The 13,730-nt window shown below is 39.0% G+C and overlaps 1 protein-coding gene across 10 annotated transcripts in view; it reads right to left on the bottom strand.

The window, feature by feature from the left end:
- The window catches only part of cadpsb (Ca2+-dependent activator protein for secretion b), a 67,487-nt gene that overhangs the window by 22,205 nt on the left and 31,552 nt on the right, over window positions 1-13,730 (bottom strand). For all 10 annotated transcript variants that reach the window (XM_082532563.1, XM_082532557.1, XM_082532564.1 and 7 more), the window contains 6 exons: window positions 13,288-13,409; window positions 7,369-7,480; window positions 6,373-6,512; window positions 5,886-5,952; window positions 5,443-5,551; window positions 5,128-5,340 (listed from right to left, as the gene is read on the bottom strand). In XM_082532563.1, coding sequence (XP_082388689.1) covers window positions 5,128-5,340; window positions 5,443-5,551; window positions 5,886-5,952; window positions 6,373-6,512; window positions 7,369-7,480; window positions 13,288-13,409 — 763 coding nt within the window. The remainder of the gene's footprint in view (window positions 1-5,127; window positions 5,341-5,442; window positions 5,552-5,885; window positions 5,953-6,372; window positions 6,513-7,368; window positions 7,481-13,287; window positions 13,410-13,730) is intronic.

Genomic DNA, 13,730 nt, shown 5'->3' with positions numbered 1-13,730 from the left:
GCATTCATGCATCTAAAGTTTTGCAGGGGAAAAAATCCTAAAAGAGCCAAAAGGTGTTTGGATGAAATGCTGTAAATAATATGTAAAAAAAAATATTAGATCCATTCTTCTTTATGTATTCAATAGATTCTGCCATTCGCGACTGTTGTCACTCAGGTCCTGATAAATATTGACACGTGTGCTAATAAAAAAGGCACAAATATGGCAAAGGAGAAATCATTTGAACATGCTGTAAAAAACAGTTCTAACAAAAGAAAAAAAAGTTATTTTGAGAAACAAATTCTTAAGATTTGCAGATTTCTCTCTGAATATGGATGCTGAACCTCTACTCGAGCTCTATTGGGTTTTTAATGTTTATCTTGCTACAGTGCTTTTGCCACTAACCTTCTCTGTAACAAGAGGACTTTTCAAAATGTTAAACCTGCTCCCTAAGTGAAGAAAGACATTAGTAACATTAAACAATGACAAAATGAAAAACATGGAATGGAAGTAATGTAAAAATGGGTGTTGAAACCATTAGTGGGATAATCTTTTTTTTCTACCCTCTAAACCAAAACAGTCATTTCTTGTTCTGCAGATATTAAAGCTGTCAAAGAGAAAAATGGAAAAAATGATGGGGACGAAGATGTTTCAAAATAGATAAGAGGCACAGCCATGTCCTCTGTGTGAGTGACAGGTGTCATGTCCGAGAGACACTGACATGAGTGATGATGATTTTGGGGGGTGGGTGAGGGAAGCGGAGACCTGATCGTGGTAGAGCAGGAAAATATTGAATAAAGCACAAGTGACATCTATCAACCTCCAGGTCAGTGAAGGGGGAAGAGGGGAAGGGTTTAATGTGGGTGCTAAAACTTAGCTGAAGTTTGCCAAAAAAGGAACCTGAAGGAAGGTACATTTTAGCAAATTTTTAATCCAATCTGAGAAAGAAAACCTGTAAGACAACAAGTAAAATGTGGACAATAAAACAGGGAAACAGAGCGAAGAGGAGAGGAGGGACAAGACAGGTGCAGTAAGTTATCATGTATAAAGGTAACGCTATGAAAGAAGACAGTGAACGGCGTTACAGATGAGTGGAGCGTTGGTTAAGAGATGATGACAGGATGAAAAAGGATCTGGTTGGTCAGAAAATCTTTCAATTTGACAATAACATGGTGGAAAGTGGTGACAAAGAAAACACTGTGGCAGACAAAAAAGGAAGTGAGGCGTTGAGAAAACATCCAAAGAGTGAGCACAAGGTGTCAGGTGTTGGACTATGAGACACAGAGAGTGGGCTACATTTCCTTTAGTTGGAATAAAAATGGAGTTTAAGTCCAGAAAACACTCAATGCTATAGTAACATTACTATAACTCTCAAGATAAAAAAACCAAATTGCCAAAGTAAATATGAGAGTACTTTTGCATACATTTATAAATGATTACATGCTGGAGAACAGTGTGACTTTTTGTAAAGCTTTTAATTATGTCATGCACATCTGCAGACCCATTTTCAAATTTGCAATTTTGATCATTTTTTTTATGCATTCCTCTTTTTTTCCCTTCTCTACGCATTTGCAAGTTGACAATACTTGAATATGTTGCAGTGTATTCATGATCTCTACAGAGCACACTAACAGGCATACCACTACCGGAGAACTCTAATAGGGTAGCAATACAATTTTGGTGCAAGTACATGGGTAAATAGCATGAAGCCGACAGAGGCAAAACTGTATCATTCTCTGGGAGATGGGGGAAATGAATGAAAACTCCTGTATTTGTACAAAAGTATGGACACATGACACAGGTGTTCTCCTATTCAGGCAAACAAGGGCAGTCAAAAGAAATCAAATGAGATTGCTCCTTTCTGGAGGTGTAGTTACCGGTCTAGCCTCTATCTACAGGCCCATCTACTGTAGGAGGAAGGAGTGGGAGTCCGGAGTATTTTATCATAAGACGGGGCGGCATTAGCTACTCCTTGTCTTTGGCATTCAGAATACTCCGCGTACATATTTGCCAACTCTCGTCAAGAAAAGTTCAAAGAAAAAGAATTAAAAGCAATTGAGCCCTCTGAAGTAAAGCATAATTAACATAAACACTTTGGGGAAACAACTGCATACACAGGCTGTCATCGTAATTTATCCATATCTCTATCTTTAAAGAAACACATGTAAACATTAGTCTTTTACAGTTTCGTCTGTGAATCGGGTTGTTTGCAGCTCTTGATTTTGATAAGACATTTACACTAAATATTCTTGGTAATACAAAACTATGAAATCATTTCTTCATGAATAGCACGTCGCATTTTAGCCTGATATCGCTTTACTCTGAGGGGTCCTTCCACCAATAAGAATAAAGAGAGAAGGCAATTATGCAGAAACAACTATGATATCAACTTTAACTATTATTGAGCCAAATAATAATTCCTAAGAATAAAATACATGCATCCTATATTGGCACGAATGGATGCTTATACTTTCATCCTCAGAGCTGAGGTTGTTAAAAACAAAAAGGTTCAACTAATATCTAAGACATGAAGCGAGACGTGAAAAAAAAGGAGAAGAAGGAAAGAAGAGAGAAAAGGACGTTGCATTTGTCAGATAATCGGCGGGGATTATCTGAGCTGTGCCGGCTACAGGGAAGCACTTACCCTTGAGTCCAGCTAGAAGACAGCAGGGTAAGAAGGGACAAACCAGAATAACATAAAGACTAGCAACAAGGCTGGAGGAGAGCAATCACGAGAGACCCTGACCTAGCAGCTGCATTACTTAAGAAGGGTCCAGGCAAAGCATGAAGAAGAAAACACAACTCAAAAACAACAACCTATACCAACATGATAGTTTGTGGGTGGTGGTGTGTGAGTACATGTGAGGATATGTGAACAACAGATGCTGAGGCATATTAGAGAAAGGAAGAGGGAGACAGAAAGCAAGAGAGAGAAAGAGAGAGAGACAGACAGACAGAGACAGAGGAAGGAGACAGAGCTTACGATCCTCATCACTCTACTGCAGTTTACTCTTGGTTATGGACAGCTACTTAAAGAGTTAAGAGCTACACAGTAAGTACTGTCCCTTTGTTTGATTACAGAGCAAACACAAGGCTTACTCTTAAAAGGGACACTGGCAAACACAAACACCTACATTATAAAGGAAACTGTAAAAGGTGGCCCGAATCGTTTTTAGAAGAAAAAGAGACTATGAAGGTGCTGGATGAAATGAAGGTCAGGTTTTTATCACCAACCTCTTACAATTATAGCAACAAATTTAAGCACACTTTAAAGGTGCACTCTACTCGTTTTGCAAGTAATTGTTGTCACTACTGCACTTTACTGTCTGATTCTAATTGCCTTTTGTTGCGCTTGATATTTCCGCTATAGCCAGAAATGGAAGCTTTTCTGCAATGATGTAATTCTTTTTCTACAATTTCCACAAGTCCATCTGTTTTTGAACAAATAAAAAAAAACAAAAAAACGCACCGAGTCGATAGAAACGCCTCACGAGAGAAATTGTCTTCTGTGTTCTGGAGGAGCTGAGTCAGGTCAAGAAAACAACCCTTTTAATATTACAGTCAAGGACAGACGACAAGATATGGGGTTTTCTTTTTTAAATAAAGGCCTTTGATCGGATGTCCTCACACTCTATCATATTTATTTGCAGTATTATGTCAGAAAGCTGTTGCACAGACTAAACCTGTGTTATTTAACATTTTATTGATGTGCACTAAAGCTGCAGAACCTTCATAGCACTCTTCTTTTCCATCCTTTCACTGCAGCAGAGTCAGGAGGGCTGTGTATGTTATGGTCCCAGTGCCATTCAAGACCACCAGGGGGTGAAACATGTACGCGTGGTGTGCCACAATGTTTCAGGGAGGGGAAGGAGGTCTGTGCCACTGTGAGAGGCTTTGAATGGCAACAGCTGGCATCAGAGGAGTCAACTAACCACAAGAACGATCACATACTGGACAAAAAAACCGATGGAGAAACAACATAGAATCTCATGTGACAGGATTTGCATTGAGTGACCCAATTCATGTCTTCTGATACTTTTATAAAAGAGTGGAGTAAACTTGGGGCTTTGCACTTTTGAATAGTATTATTGCAACCCTGAGGTTGTTTTTTTTGTATTTGTATTTAAAGCCAATTAAATTTACATAATTATTCTAAGAAAAAAAAAATCTCATTACAATTGAAAAAGAAATTATTCTCAGCCCAAAGAGTCAAAAGATGCACACAAAAAAGTCGTGTTTGGTTCTGAATAGCAGGATCTATTATTGTGAATTGTTAAGCAGCATGTGAGTTTACATTTAGTAAGTAAATAAGCTTTGTGTTAGTGTTCTCATGGGCAAATTTAAGGTAGTTTAAACCTTTGCACAAGAATAATAAGAACTTAGTGATTATGACTCACTGCATATTAGTAACCACTTGAATAAATACAGATGTTGCTTCTAGATTTTATAGTTACAAAAATATATATTTTTCCCTTCTTTAATGAGGAGGGAGGGGACATAAGAGACGGTCAGAATAGAAGGTGATAGAGATGCCACACTACTGTAGACAGTCTTACCTTCACTTTGCTACCTGACCTGTGGACTGCTTAGAAGTGCAAGTACAGTGACAAATTGGTTAAAATTTTCAACATGAGGACCATCTGAGAAACTGTCTCAGAATAACAGCTGCCCTCGCAGCAGCCATCTAGAGTTGGCAACTGTATTAAAACAGGGCTATGGTTCGGACAAGAGCAGCACACCCTGGCACTGTCAGTCTGAATTCAACCCCAGTAGGCTTGAATGTTCAAATCTTATGTATGGTGACCTATTTAATCTTCATAAAATCTTTGCACGCCATGGCCTACTTCTGTATGATAAGGTCTTTTTTAGGTTGGTTGTTCCTTGAGAACAGACTGATGAAATAGCATGGAATCGCACCTTTACACACTGTGGGAGTGGTGACAATGAGTGGAAGTCCATCAGATGCTGGAGGGATCTGTGAGAGATAAATGCATGTGCGTGCGTGCTTGTGTGTTAGTTCTATCAGCACGTATTGTGACTGCAGTGTGGAGCGCATGGCGTGAGACAGTTATGGGTTAGAGCTTTCGCTGCTTTGTGGATGAAAACTGCTATTGCTTGGGTGATTATGTTGTGTTTTGGGCTACTTACAGAACTGAGAAATGGGAGCATCCATTTGGGCTGAGGCACCCCCTTTGGAATTTAGTTTCTGGACCTGAGTGGGTGGGACAGGCTTGTGGGACTGGCCAGTGGCGCGATACATGGCCTGGACCCACAGGATGCGGTCCTGCTCGTCGTCGCTGGCAAAGATCACAGTGTCGCCTTCCTTCACAGCATTGAAGAAAGCCCTGCCACCATCTAAGCCTAATAACGCAAAGCTGGGGATCAGCTGGTAGATATTTACATTGTGTGTGTCTTTTGTTTATGTGTGTGTGAGTATAGGTATGTCCTGGTGTGTATCCTCACCTGGCTGGGGATCACTGTAGTCCACAGTATATCCGTCCAGCTGCAAAAGCTCTTGTGGTTCTGACTTTTTCTCTCGGTAGCTGCACATCGCAAACGTATACTGACTCACCTGTAAAAAGAAAAAAATTGCAGTCAAATGAGTCACAAATAAAATCTTTCTATACAATCTTTAAGCTAGTGATTCTCAAACTGTGACCAGGCCCAACTAGTGAGGAATAAGACCAAATAAACTACTATTTAATTGTTATTAGCGGTTAAAAAATGTGGGATGTAGGATGTTAAAGCTTTTGGGGTTGTAAACTGGGACATGCTAGTTTTATATAAAACAACGACACGGACTCCTGAGTGACATGTGCTCTATATTGATTGGGTAGGCTTACAGGAACCTTTAAGCCAAAACCCGAAACACTGCAATGATCTTAAAAACATGTTTTGTTTTTTACCTGCACGAGGACAAAGAAACGCTTCTTCCAGCGCTTCCAAACATTCTTCCCAAAAGCCCACAGATACCTGTCAAAACATTGTTCACACATGATGACAAAACACAGTAAAGCTGTCATAAAGAACACAAATGCTAACTCCATCTGAAGCGGAGTTTTTTATATTTGATCTTAAGTTATGTGGATTTGCTACATAATAACGAAAAAATAGAAATTAGAAGTTGAAATTCTTAAGAAGTGCACTTTAACTGTTACATGAATAAAATGTGATTAATGCCAAACGCTTTGCATGTGTTAGCATCTTCTAAAATGATTAAATGAAACTACACATTGGCATCCACCAGGGGGAGTAATGCACTTCACAGTACTTTTCCATGGTAGGTGAGTAGAAATGAGGCCAAGGAGCTCAGAGTTGGAGTTCTATAGGAAAGATGTGGAATATAAAAATAAGAACACCACTGCACGTGCTGCTTGACAGTGGGTCGCTTACCCGCAGTGTTTCATGTTCTGTGGTTTGTCCATACGTATGGCCAGTTTGATCTTGAGATCTTGGTCAGGGCAGGCCTTGGTCACAGTCATTTTGTGGAGTTCTGACTGTTTGGGGCTGTTAGGAGTTGGGTGGAGGACAACCTGCACTCGCAGAAAAGTAGATCATTAAATAAAAGAAATTATACATGACCAGGTGGTAAATCTTTGATCTGTACAACACTGAGCAGTGTCAATCAGTCTGCTTGCATGCATTAGTGATTTTGTGGTGTGTTTGCTTTTCAAAAGAAATTTAAAAAAAGGTAGCGAGGAAGAAGAACTGTGCTTTGCTCTCCCTCCCCGAAGAGGGAGGTCTAATCTCTCTTTGCTGAGTTAAAGAGCTTTGAGGAAGCCTGCCAACTCTGCTGCAGTGGGAGATCAAAGAACCAAGGTCACTGCCACTACAGGGACGTCTGAGGCGCCGCTGCCCCGACGCAAACCAGCAACACCACCTTCCTTAACTACCTGTCACATTTACACGACAGGAAAAAGCAGGGTAAAGAAGCGATTCATGTTTCTGCTTTGTTCACGTTTGAGTCATGTTTGAGTAATGCTCAAAGGCTGGAAGTCTCTTGTTAGGAATGAGGCAAGAATTTTTTATCAGTCTACTCTCAACAGATGTGCAGCAGTCAAATTCAGATACAGCACAATGTGAAAATTTCAAAATGTGAGAGCCGTTTGTACTTTCAAAGGAGCTCATGGAAAAAAATAAAAATAAAAAAAAATACTGGAACTAGAGCAAAATAACAAAACCCTATTTATAAATCGCAGTCATGTGACGGGACCCTGGAGACTCTTTTGAGCGTATTACAATCAGAATGATGCACAGCTACATAAATAAAACTGCTTTGAGTGACTGTGCATGTATTTCTATAATCAAAACACAAGTTTGCACTATTTTCATCGCTATGTCAACATCAGAGTGTTAGTGCGCTAATAAAACAATAAGCAGAAATGTTACCCGGCCCAGTTCTTTGTCTTCCAGTGCCAGCACCCCTGTACTCTCTGTAAACAGCTTCACCTTGACAGCAGGCAAAGGGTGTGTAGTGGTGAAGTCACCTTGGGTCCCCCAGCTGAAACAGACAACAAAAAGCACTCCAGAGGTTAGTTTCCATGACACCACGGTGAGTCCATGTTCCCATCAATTGTCATTTTTAATTGCTAGTCAGTCTGGGAGACAGATTTCACCTTAGTTGCAGTATTTTATATGTAAATTACACCGAAAATGTCAGTAAACAATTTCAAATTCAAATCAAACCGTTTTCAGATGCTTTTTGCTTTAATCAAATAAATTCAGCTGAGCCTCCTGGGACTGAAGCATACAATGCAATGTTTATGCACACAAACACTCCAATCTTTTGTATCACAGGAGAAAGATAGAGGTGGTCTGATTGAAGGAATTAAAAAAAACAACGATTACGGCAAAGTCGCATGAACTTACAGTAAATCAAAGTCAGGATAAAACAAACAAGATAGCAGACACAATTTATTTGTTCTGACTGTTGTTCTCTGTCAGCAATAAATAAACAAACAGTCAGAGACCAGAGAATAGTCAAAATCAATGTATCTTTTCTACTTGATTTTTGTGACTCAAAAGTAAGACAAGGATCTTTAAAATGCTTAAAATCTATATAGAGACAAACTGCAACTGCAATATTTTTGGTACTGAAGATTTCTCGAGTCGATTTGTAGTCTGTTGATATTGTGAGAAGTATCAATTTATCAGTTGCAGCCGAGTGGTCCACGTGGAGAGCAAAACAGGAACTTCTAGCTGTCTTTAAAAGAACAAAACAAAACGTGTCCTCGTTCATATTTGTATTATAAATAATTCATCCACGGGAGGGATTGGAGCCAGTGAGAGGCAGTAAACACTCTAGATAAGTTGTGAATCAATCTATAGTCCATCATGACTTGTTCCAGCCAGACTGGAGTAGTCTGGTCACAATGAAAGTTGCATACTTGAAACACAAAGAAAGAAAGAAAGAAAAAACAATTAAATTTACTTCAGTATCTACTGGTATCAAAGGTGTCATTTAGTTATTACCATTTCTACCAGGACAGTAAGTAAACTGACTACATATTAGCCCTAGACACTGACAGCATGTGATTTCCAGCATTCTCCACGTTTCATGGGTGTGCAACATTTGCAAAATGTGCACAGCAGCCAGGCAAATACTTTCACGCACACTTACAGCCATCACAGCCACACACTAACATGCCATTAGTGTAGTAGCTACTCACTGTAAGTGAAGACACAAAGTTCACCAAAGTAAACTGCAAAGGAATCACCAGACAAACATTTGTAACAACAAACCTAATTAGACCCTTAAATCACCCTCACCCAGCTGAACATGGACAAAGAAGCAACAAAGGCAAAGGGACTTCAGCGATCCAGAGCTTATAGGCAGCCATGAGCCAGCAGCCTCAGTGTGAGCTGTACAAGGATCAAAGCAGTTTCAAGGTATCTGCTGATACTTATACACATACTGGAAAATTAAGAAAATTTAAAAAAAAAAGTCTGACATCTGTTTTGTTGCATAAATTCATTGCTCCTGCTATTGTTTGCTAAGCTAAAATATGTGAGATAAAGGTGGCTGTACAGCAACTCATCTTCATTTAATAGAATAAAATAGAGCAGAATAGAATAGAATAGAATAGGACTTTTTTAATCTCTTGGGGAAGTCCCCTCAGGGACATCTTTCCCAAAGCATAGCACTATATTTTCAGTTGTTTTATTGAGAAAATAAGTTATTGCATTAAGAGAAATTAGATGTTGTTTTGCATATGTTGTCATTTACAGCAAAGAAAGGCAAAAATGACTATTGACAGGTCACACTTAGGAAAGTTGGGAATCGGCTAAGAAAATATCCTAATACAAAGAGTGTTTTAAAACAGTAAGTATAGTTGAGGTTAACGCAGCGCACTACATCTTAGTGTATATATCTATATATATGTAGTTTCCCATGTAGGCTTGAAACTCATTACTATTTGCAAATATGTTCAATTTACTAGCAAGGCACCATTTATCAATAGACTATGTAAGATCTAGGTCTGAGACTGTGCTTAGGGAAAGGCCTCACTGGTCAGATACCCCTGGTACCAAACTGAGAAAGAAAGAAACAGGTTGAGGCAGGTTGGGGTAAATGAAAAGTAATATACATGTAAGTATGGCTCTATTTCTGAACTTCTAAGTAACTATATCCAACTAAAACTGGTTAGTGTTGTGCATATATGCCCTAGAAGCCTACAGATGGATGTCCGGGTGTTGGAGGATCCGAAATAGCAGGAAGCAGTCCAGAGCGGCAAAAGCGATGTGGGATTTTGCAGTGTTACTGTGAGGGTGTGTTTGGTACAGTATATGATGTGAGGAGTGAGAGTGAAGTCTTACAGCTCACTTCTGAAATAGCTCAGAGCTTTTGCTTCATTAGATATCTGTCAGTGACTCAACATATTTGCCTTAGGCTATGGCACTAGGATACTTCACCTGTATGTATCGTTTAATATAATAATTAGGCACCATGTTTTGACAGGTAAGGTAATGTATGAGACTGTATATCTGATTCTGCAGAATTAGTTTTGAAATGTTTAGTTTAAACTGCCATTCATGAGTGTGGCAGTGTTTACAAAAATATTAAAATAAGCTATCATTTAACAGCAAGCCATTAATATCAATCTGGAATCTCACCAGCTATGCTATGCACAAGCAAGAAGAATGACAAGAAACTAAGCGGTTTGTTGCAATCATAGGATACAACATATATAAGCCTCTGTTATCTCTCATTGTCATCTATAGCTGCTAACGTGCCAAAGCTGCCTCATGAAGCTTTAGCAATACAACATGAATGCCACGCTCTAAGTTCTCACTCTGCAGCAAGACACGACAAACATGGTGTCAGTTTCCAGTCTAGAAAAGGATTTTTTTCTTGTAAGCATTTCTAACATTCATAATTAATTGCCGCTTTATGTACACAAAGATGTTGCAGACACAGCATGTAGAGGAAGAGAAGAAGAGCTGGTGACTGACAGTGAGGAGTGACTGTGAGCTGTGTTGATTTCAGATGGAACCATTGTACCAGCATGAAGGTGACCTTGTGGCTTATTCTAAGGTCTATTAATGGACGTGCAAGCGCTACCCTCCTGCAATTTTTTCCTACAAAATATGATACAACTATGTGCTTGCTCAAATGGGTCAAATGAAAAAAATCTGAGTTACAAAATTACGAGAGAATTAAATGAATGTCAAAACATTTATCGGCTCATCCGAGTTAAATCAGAACCACGATAGTCAGTTCAATGTCAGTCTGAGCACATGGCTGCTGAACACATCCAATTATTGTATGCAAATATCCTGCAGCAGTCTGTACATTAACACATTTATCTCATATAGGTCTTTGCAATGTTTTTTGTGTATACTTGTTTGTGCTGCATATAAGCAACCGCACACGGTTGTGTTTTAGTCACTACAATAATTTCTGGGAGGCTTACCCTAACCTAAAAGCAACTTTAATGTGTGGGTTCCTCACAATAGCTGTAAATAGCTTTATGTCCCCACAACATATGGAATATGCTGGAATACACACACACACACACACACACACACACACACACACACACACACACACACACACACACACACACACACACATTACCCTTGCCTTGTTCTCCTCTAATCCGTCCCCTCATTCATGTCCTTCCGTCTCTCTTCATAAAATGGTTCTTAAATTAAGGAGATCAGAGGAAGACATTTGGGCCTTAAAATAGCTCAAATTTGCATGAATGTTTCATGGACATTTATCTTGTATCTTGTACTGTGCAGTACTGGTTAATTAGAGGAAAAAGGGTAGATATATTTAGCAGCAGATATATTTTTCATCACCACCGTCATTGTTGTTAATCGAGTCTAATGAACTGGTAACAAGAAGGGAAGCAACGGAATGATTTAGGATATGTACAAACCATGGGGAATTTCACAGAAGGGAACTATGTTATGCCATTTTGTATTTAACATGCTATGGGATTTTAACAACCCTCAACCAGTCAAAAACGTTGGTTTCAGCTGTAGATCATAGCTTACTCCAGCAGCTTTAATAATAAAGATCTGTGCTGTCCCATGAGTCTAGAGATTTACTGTTAAGACAAATTTTCCTTAAACCCACTTTTATTAAAGGTGGAACATGCATTAGGTTCTATATGTGTAGACTTCTACAAAAGCAACCCCCTCCTCCACCCAGACAAAATCATTACTAACGGGTCACCAGAAGTGTGTGGTCTCTGATACTTTCAGTTCCAATTTAAAATCAAAGAGAAACACAGCATTTCTGCTTCAACTTACTCTGGAAAAATGATAGGATACACAGCTGTGCTTACACACACCTTTGTCCCAACTATACATTATACATAATGATGCTAACATGAATCTATAGCATCTATAGTACGCAGATTGAATTTAATATAAATCTAATAAACATAATAATATTATTTGAGTACATCAATAATATAATGGGCTAAAAAATGCCTTGTTTGGGAAGCTACTGAGAATCGCCCTGATCCATCAACAGAGTGCAGCCTGGGCAGGTCCACTCACTTGACTCACTCAGTCTGGCTTGAATGACACCACTTAAACACACTACTGAATACAAAGAAAGATAATCAATAAAAATGATGTTTCTTTTGTCTATCTGGGAGTGACAAAAGAAAAAGGCGAAAGAAGAGGAAGAGGAGAAAAAGGTAAGGCAATTCTGAATGGCATAGATAATAACGAGTAGATAGATAATTTATAACACAATGAGAATTTTTGTCTAGGGCTCCCACAGACTCTAGACTTGCTGCTGCCCATCAATCCCAACGATCGTCTTCAAAAACATAAGCGGTATGCATCGAAGCATAATGTGAATGCCAGGATACAGTGTTTCCCTGTTCCACTGTTTATTTTCTAAATGTGCAGTCCCCCTCCCCAAGCCAGTACAAGTGTACAGAGTCTGAAGAAGACTTCATTAAAATTGCAAGACAAGACGGTCTATGTCTCTGCTCTGCATTCACACAAAGTCTAGTTATTGAGAATCTTTTTCACAGGGTTATGTAAAGGTTGTGTGTGCTTTAAAAATGACTGCTATGAATAAAAGAATATCAAAAAATATGTTTAAAAATATATCTCTTGTTCTCGCTATTGATGCTTGCACTTCTCATTCGCTTTCTATCTTCCTCAACTGCTGTTCACTTTCTCTCTCTCTATCTCACTGAACCAGGAACGAAAGCCTAAGTTTGAATGTTGCATTTCTAGATAATACCCCAACAACTGCTGCAAATCATATAATCATCATTAAGTGCAGGTATTTTCCATATATAGGTGTTTGAGATCTGAATTTCCTGCCCTGGTCCAAAAAAAGAAAAAAGGTTTCAATTGAGAAAATAAGCAAACTCATGTTTTGGTAAACTTCACAGTGCTTTTCCATTTCCTTTTAATGCAGTCATTTACATACAAAGTGCCTGTGAAAGAGAATGAGGAACACTAGAGAGAACACCAAGAAGCCACTGGGTTGTGGGAGAGTTTAACAGCATACGTTTAGAGTATTTTTCTCAGAGCCAATTAATTTCTCAAAGTGTGGTTCAGCATGGATCTTACATTACACTTCGTGTTACCATTACATAGTTTTGATCGCAAAGCTCAAAACCACAGATGGCTCATCTAAAGGAAACAACAAAAATCAATTATTAACACTTCATTAACATTCATCTTCCATTAAACCAGAGGTTTGACTTCAGAGATTCCTCAGTAGGCATCAGTGCCTACGCTCTACTGATTTGAGTTACATTATTAAGGTATTTGTCATTCATATATATGCATGTGGAAAACCATGCAGGTGCGTGCTAAGGCTCTTACGTTGGCTTGGATGCCTCTGCCTGGTCAGTCTGGAGTTTCTCGCCTCCCTCCACCTCCATGGTGCAGTAAACAATCCTGTTTGGAGCCAGTGATTTCAAGCCCTGCACTTCCATGATCACCACCTGGGAAGCATAGACACCTCAGTGGAGGTTACTGATGTAAAGCGATTTATCTGAACGGAGTTTAAAAAGTCAGCATCTTATGAGCAGCTAGCAGTTCTAGGCAGTAATTTTTCGAAACAGTATGCCAGCCACAAAGACGATTTAAGCTTACGGCCAGTGCCCTCGTTGTACAAAAATGTAGATTGTAGTTGATTTTTTTTTTTTTTACTGGAACAGGCTGTAATAATTTCAGATTTCCTTCCAGTGAAGTATAACTCTCTATCATCAAAAGTGCTAGTAGGAATAATCTGTCACATCAGGTCTTATATTCACTCTTTAATA

This window comes from Aulonocara stuartgranti (assembly GCF_965226115.1).
Source record: "Aulonocara stuartgranti genome assembly, chromosome: 5".
Taxonomy (NCBI): domain Eukaryota; kingdom Metazoa; phylum Chordata; class Actinopteri; order Cichliformes; family Cichlidae; genus Aulonocara; species Aulonocara stuartgranti.
Note: the sequence above shows the minus strand (reverse complement) of the source record. Positions and strands in the feature narration are given on the sequence as shown.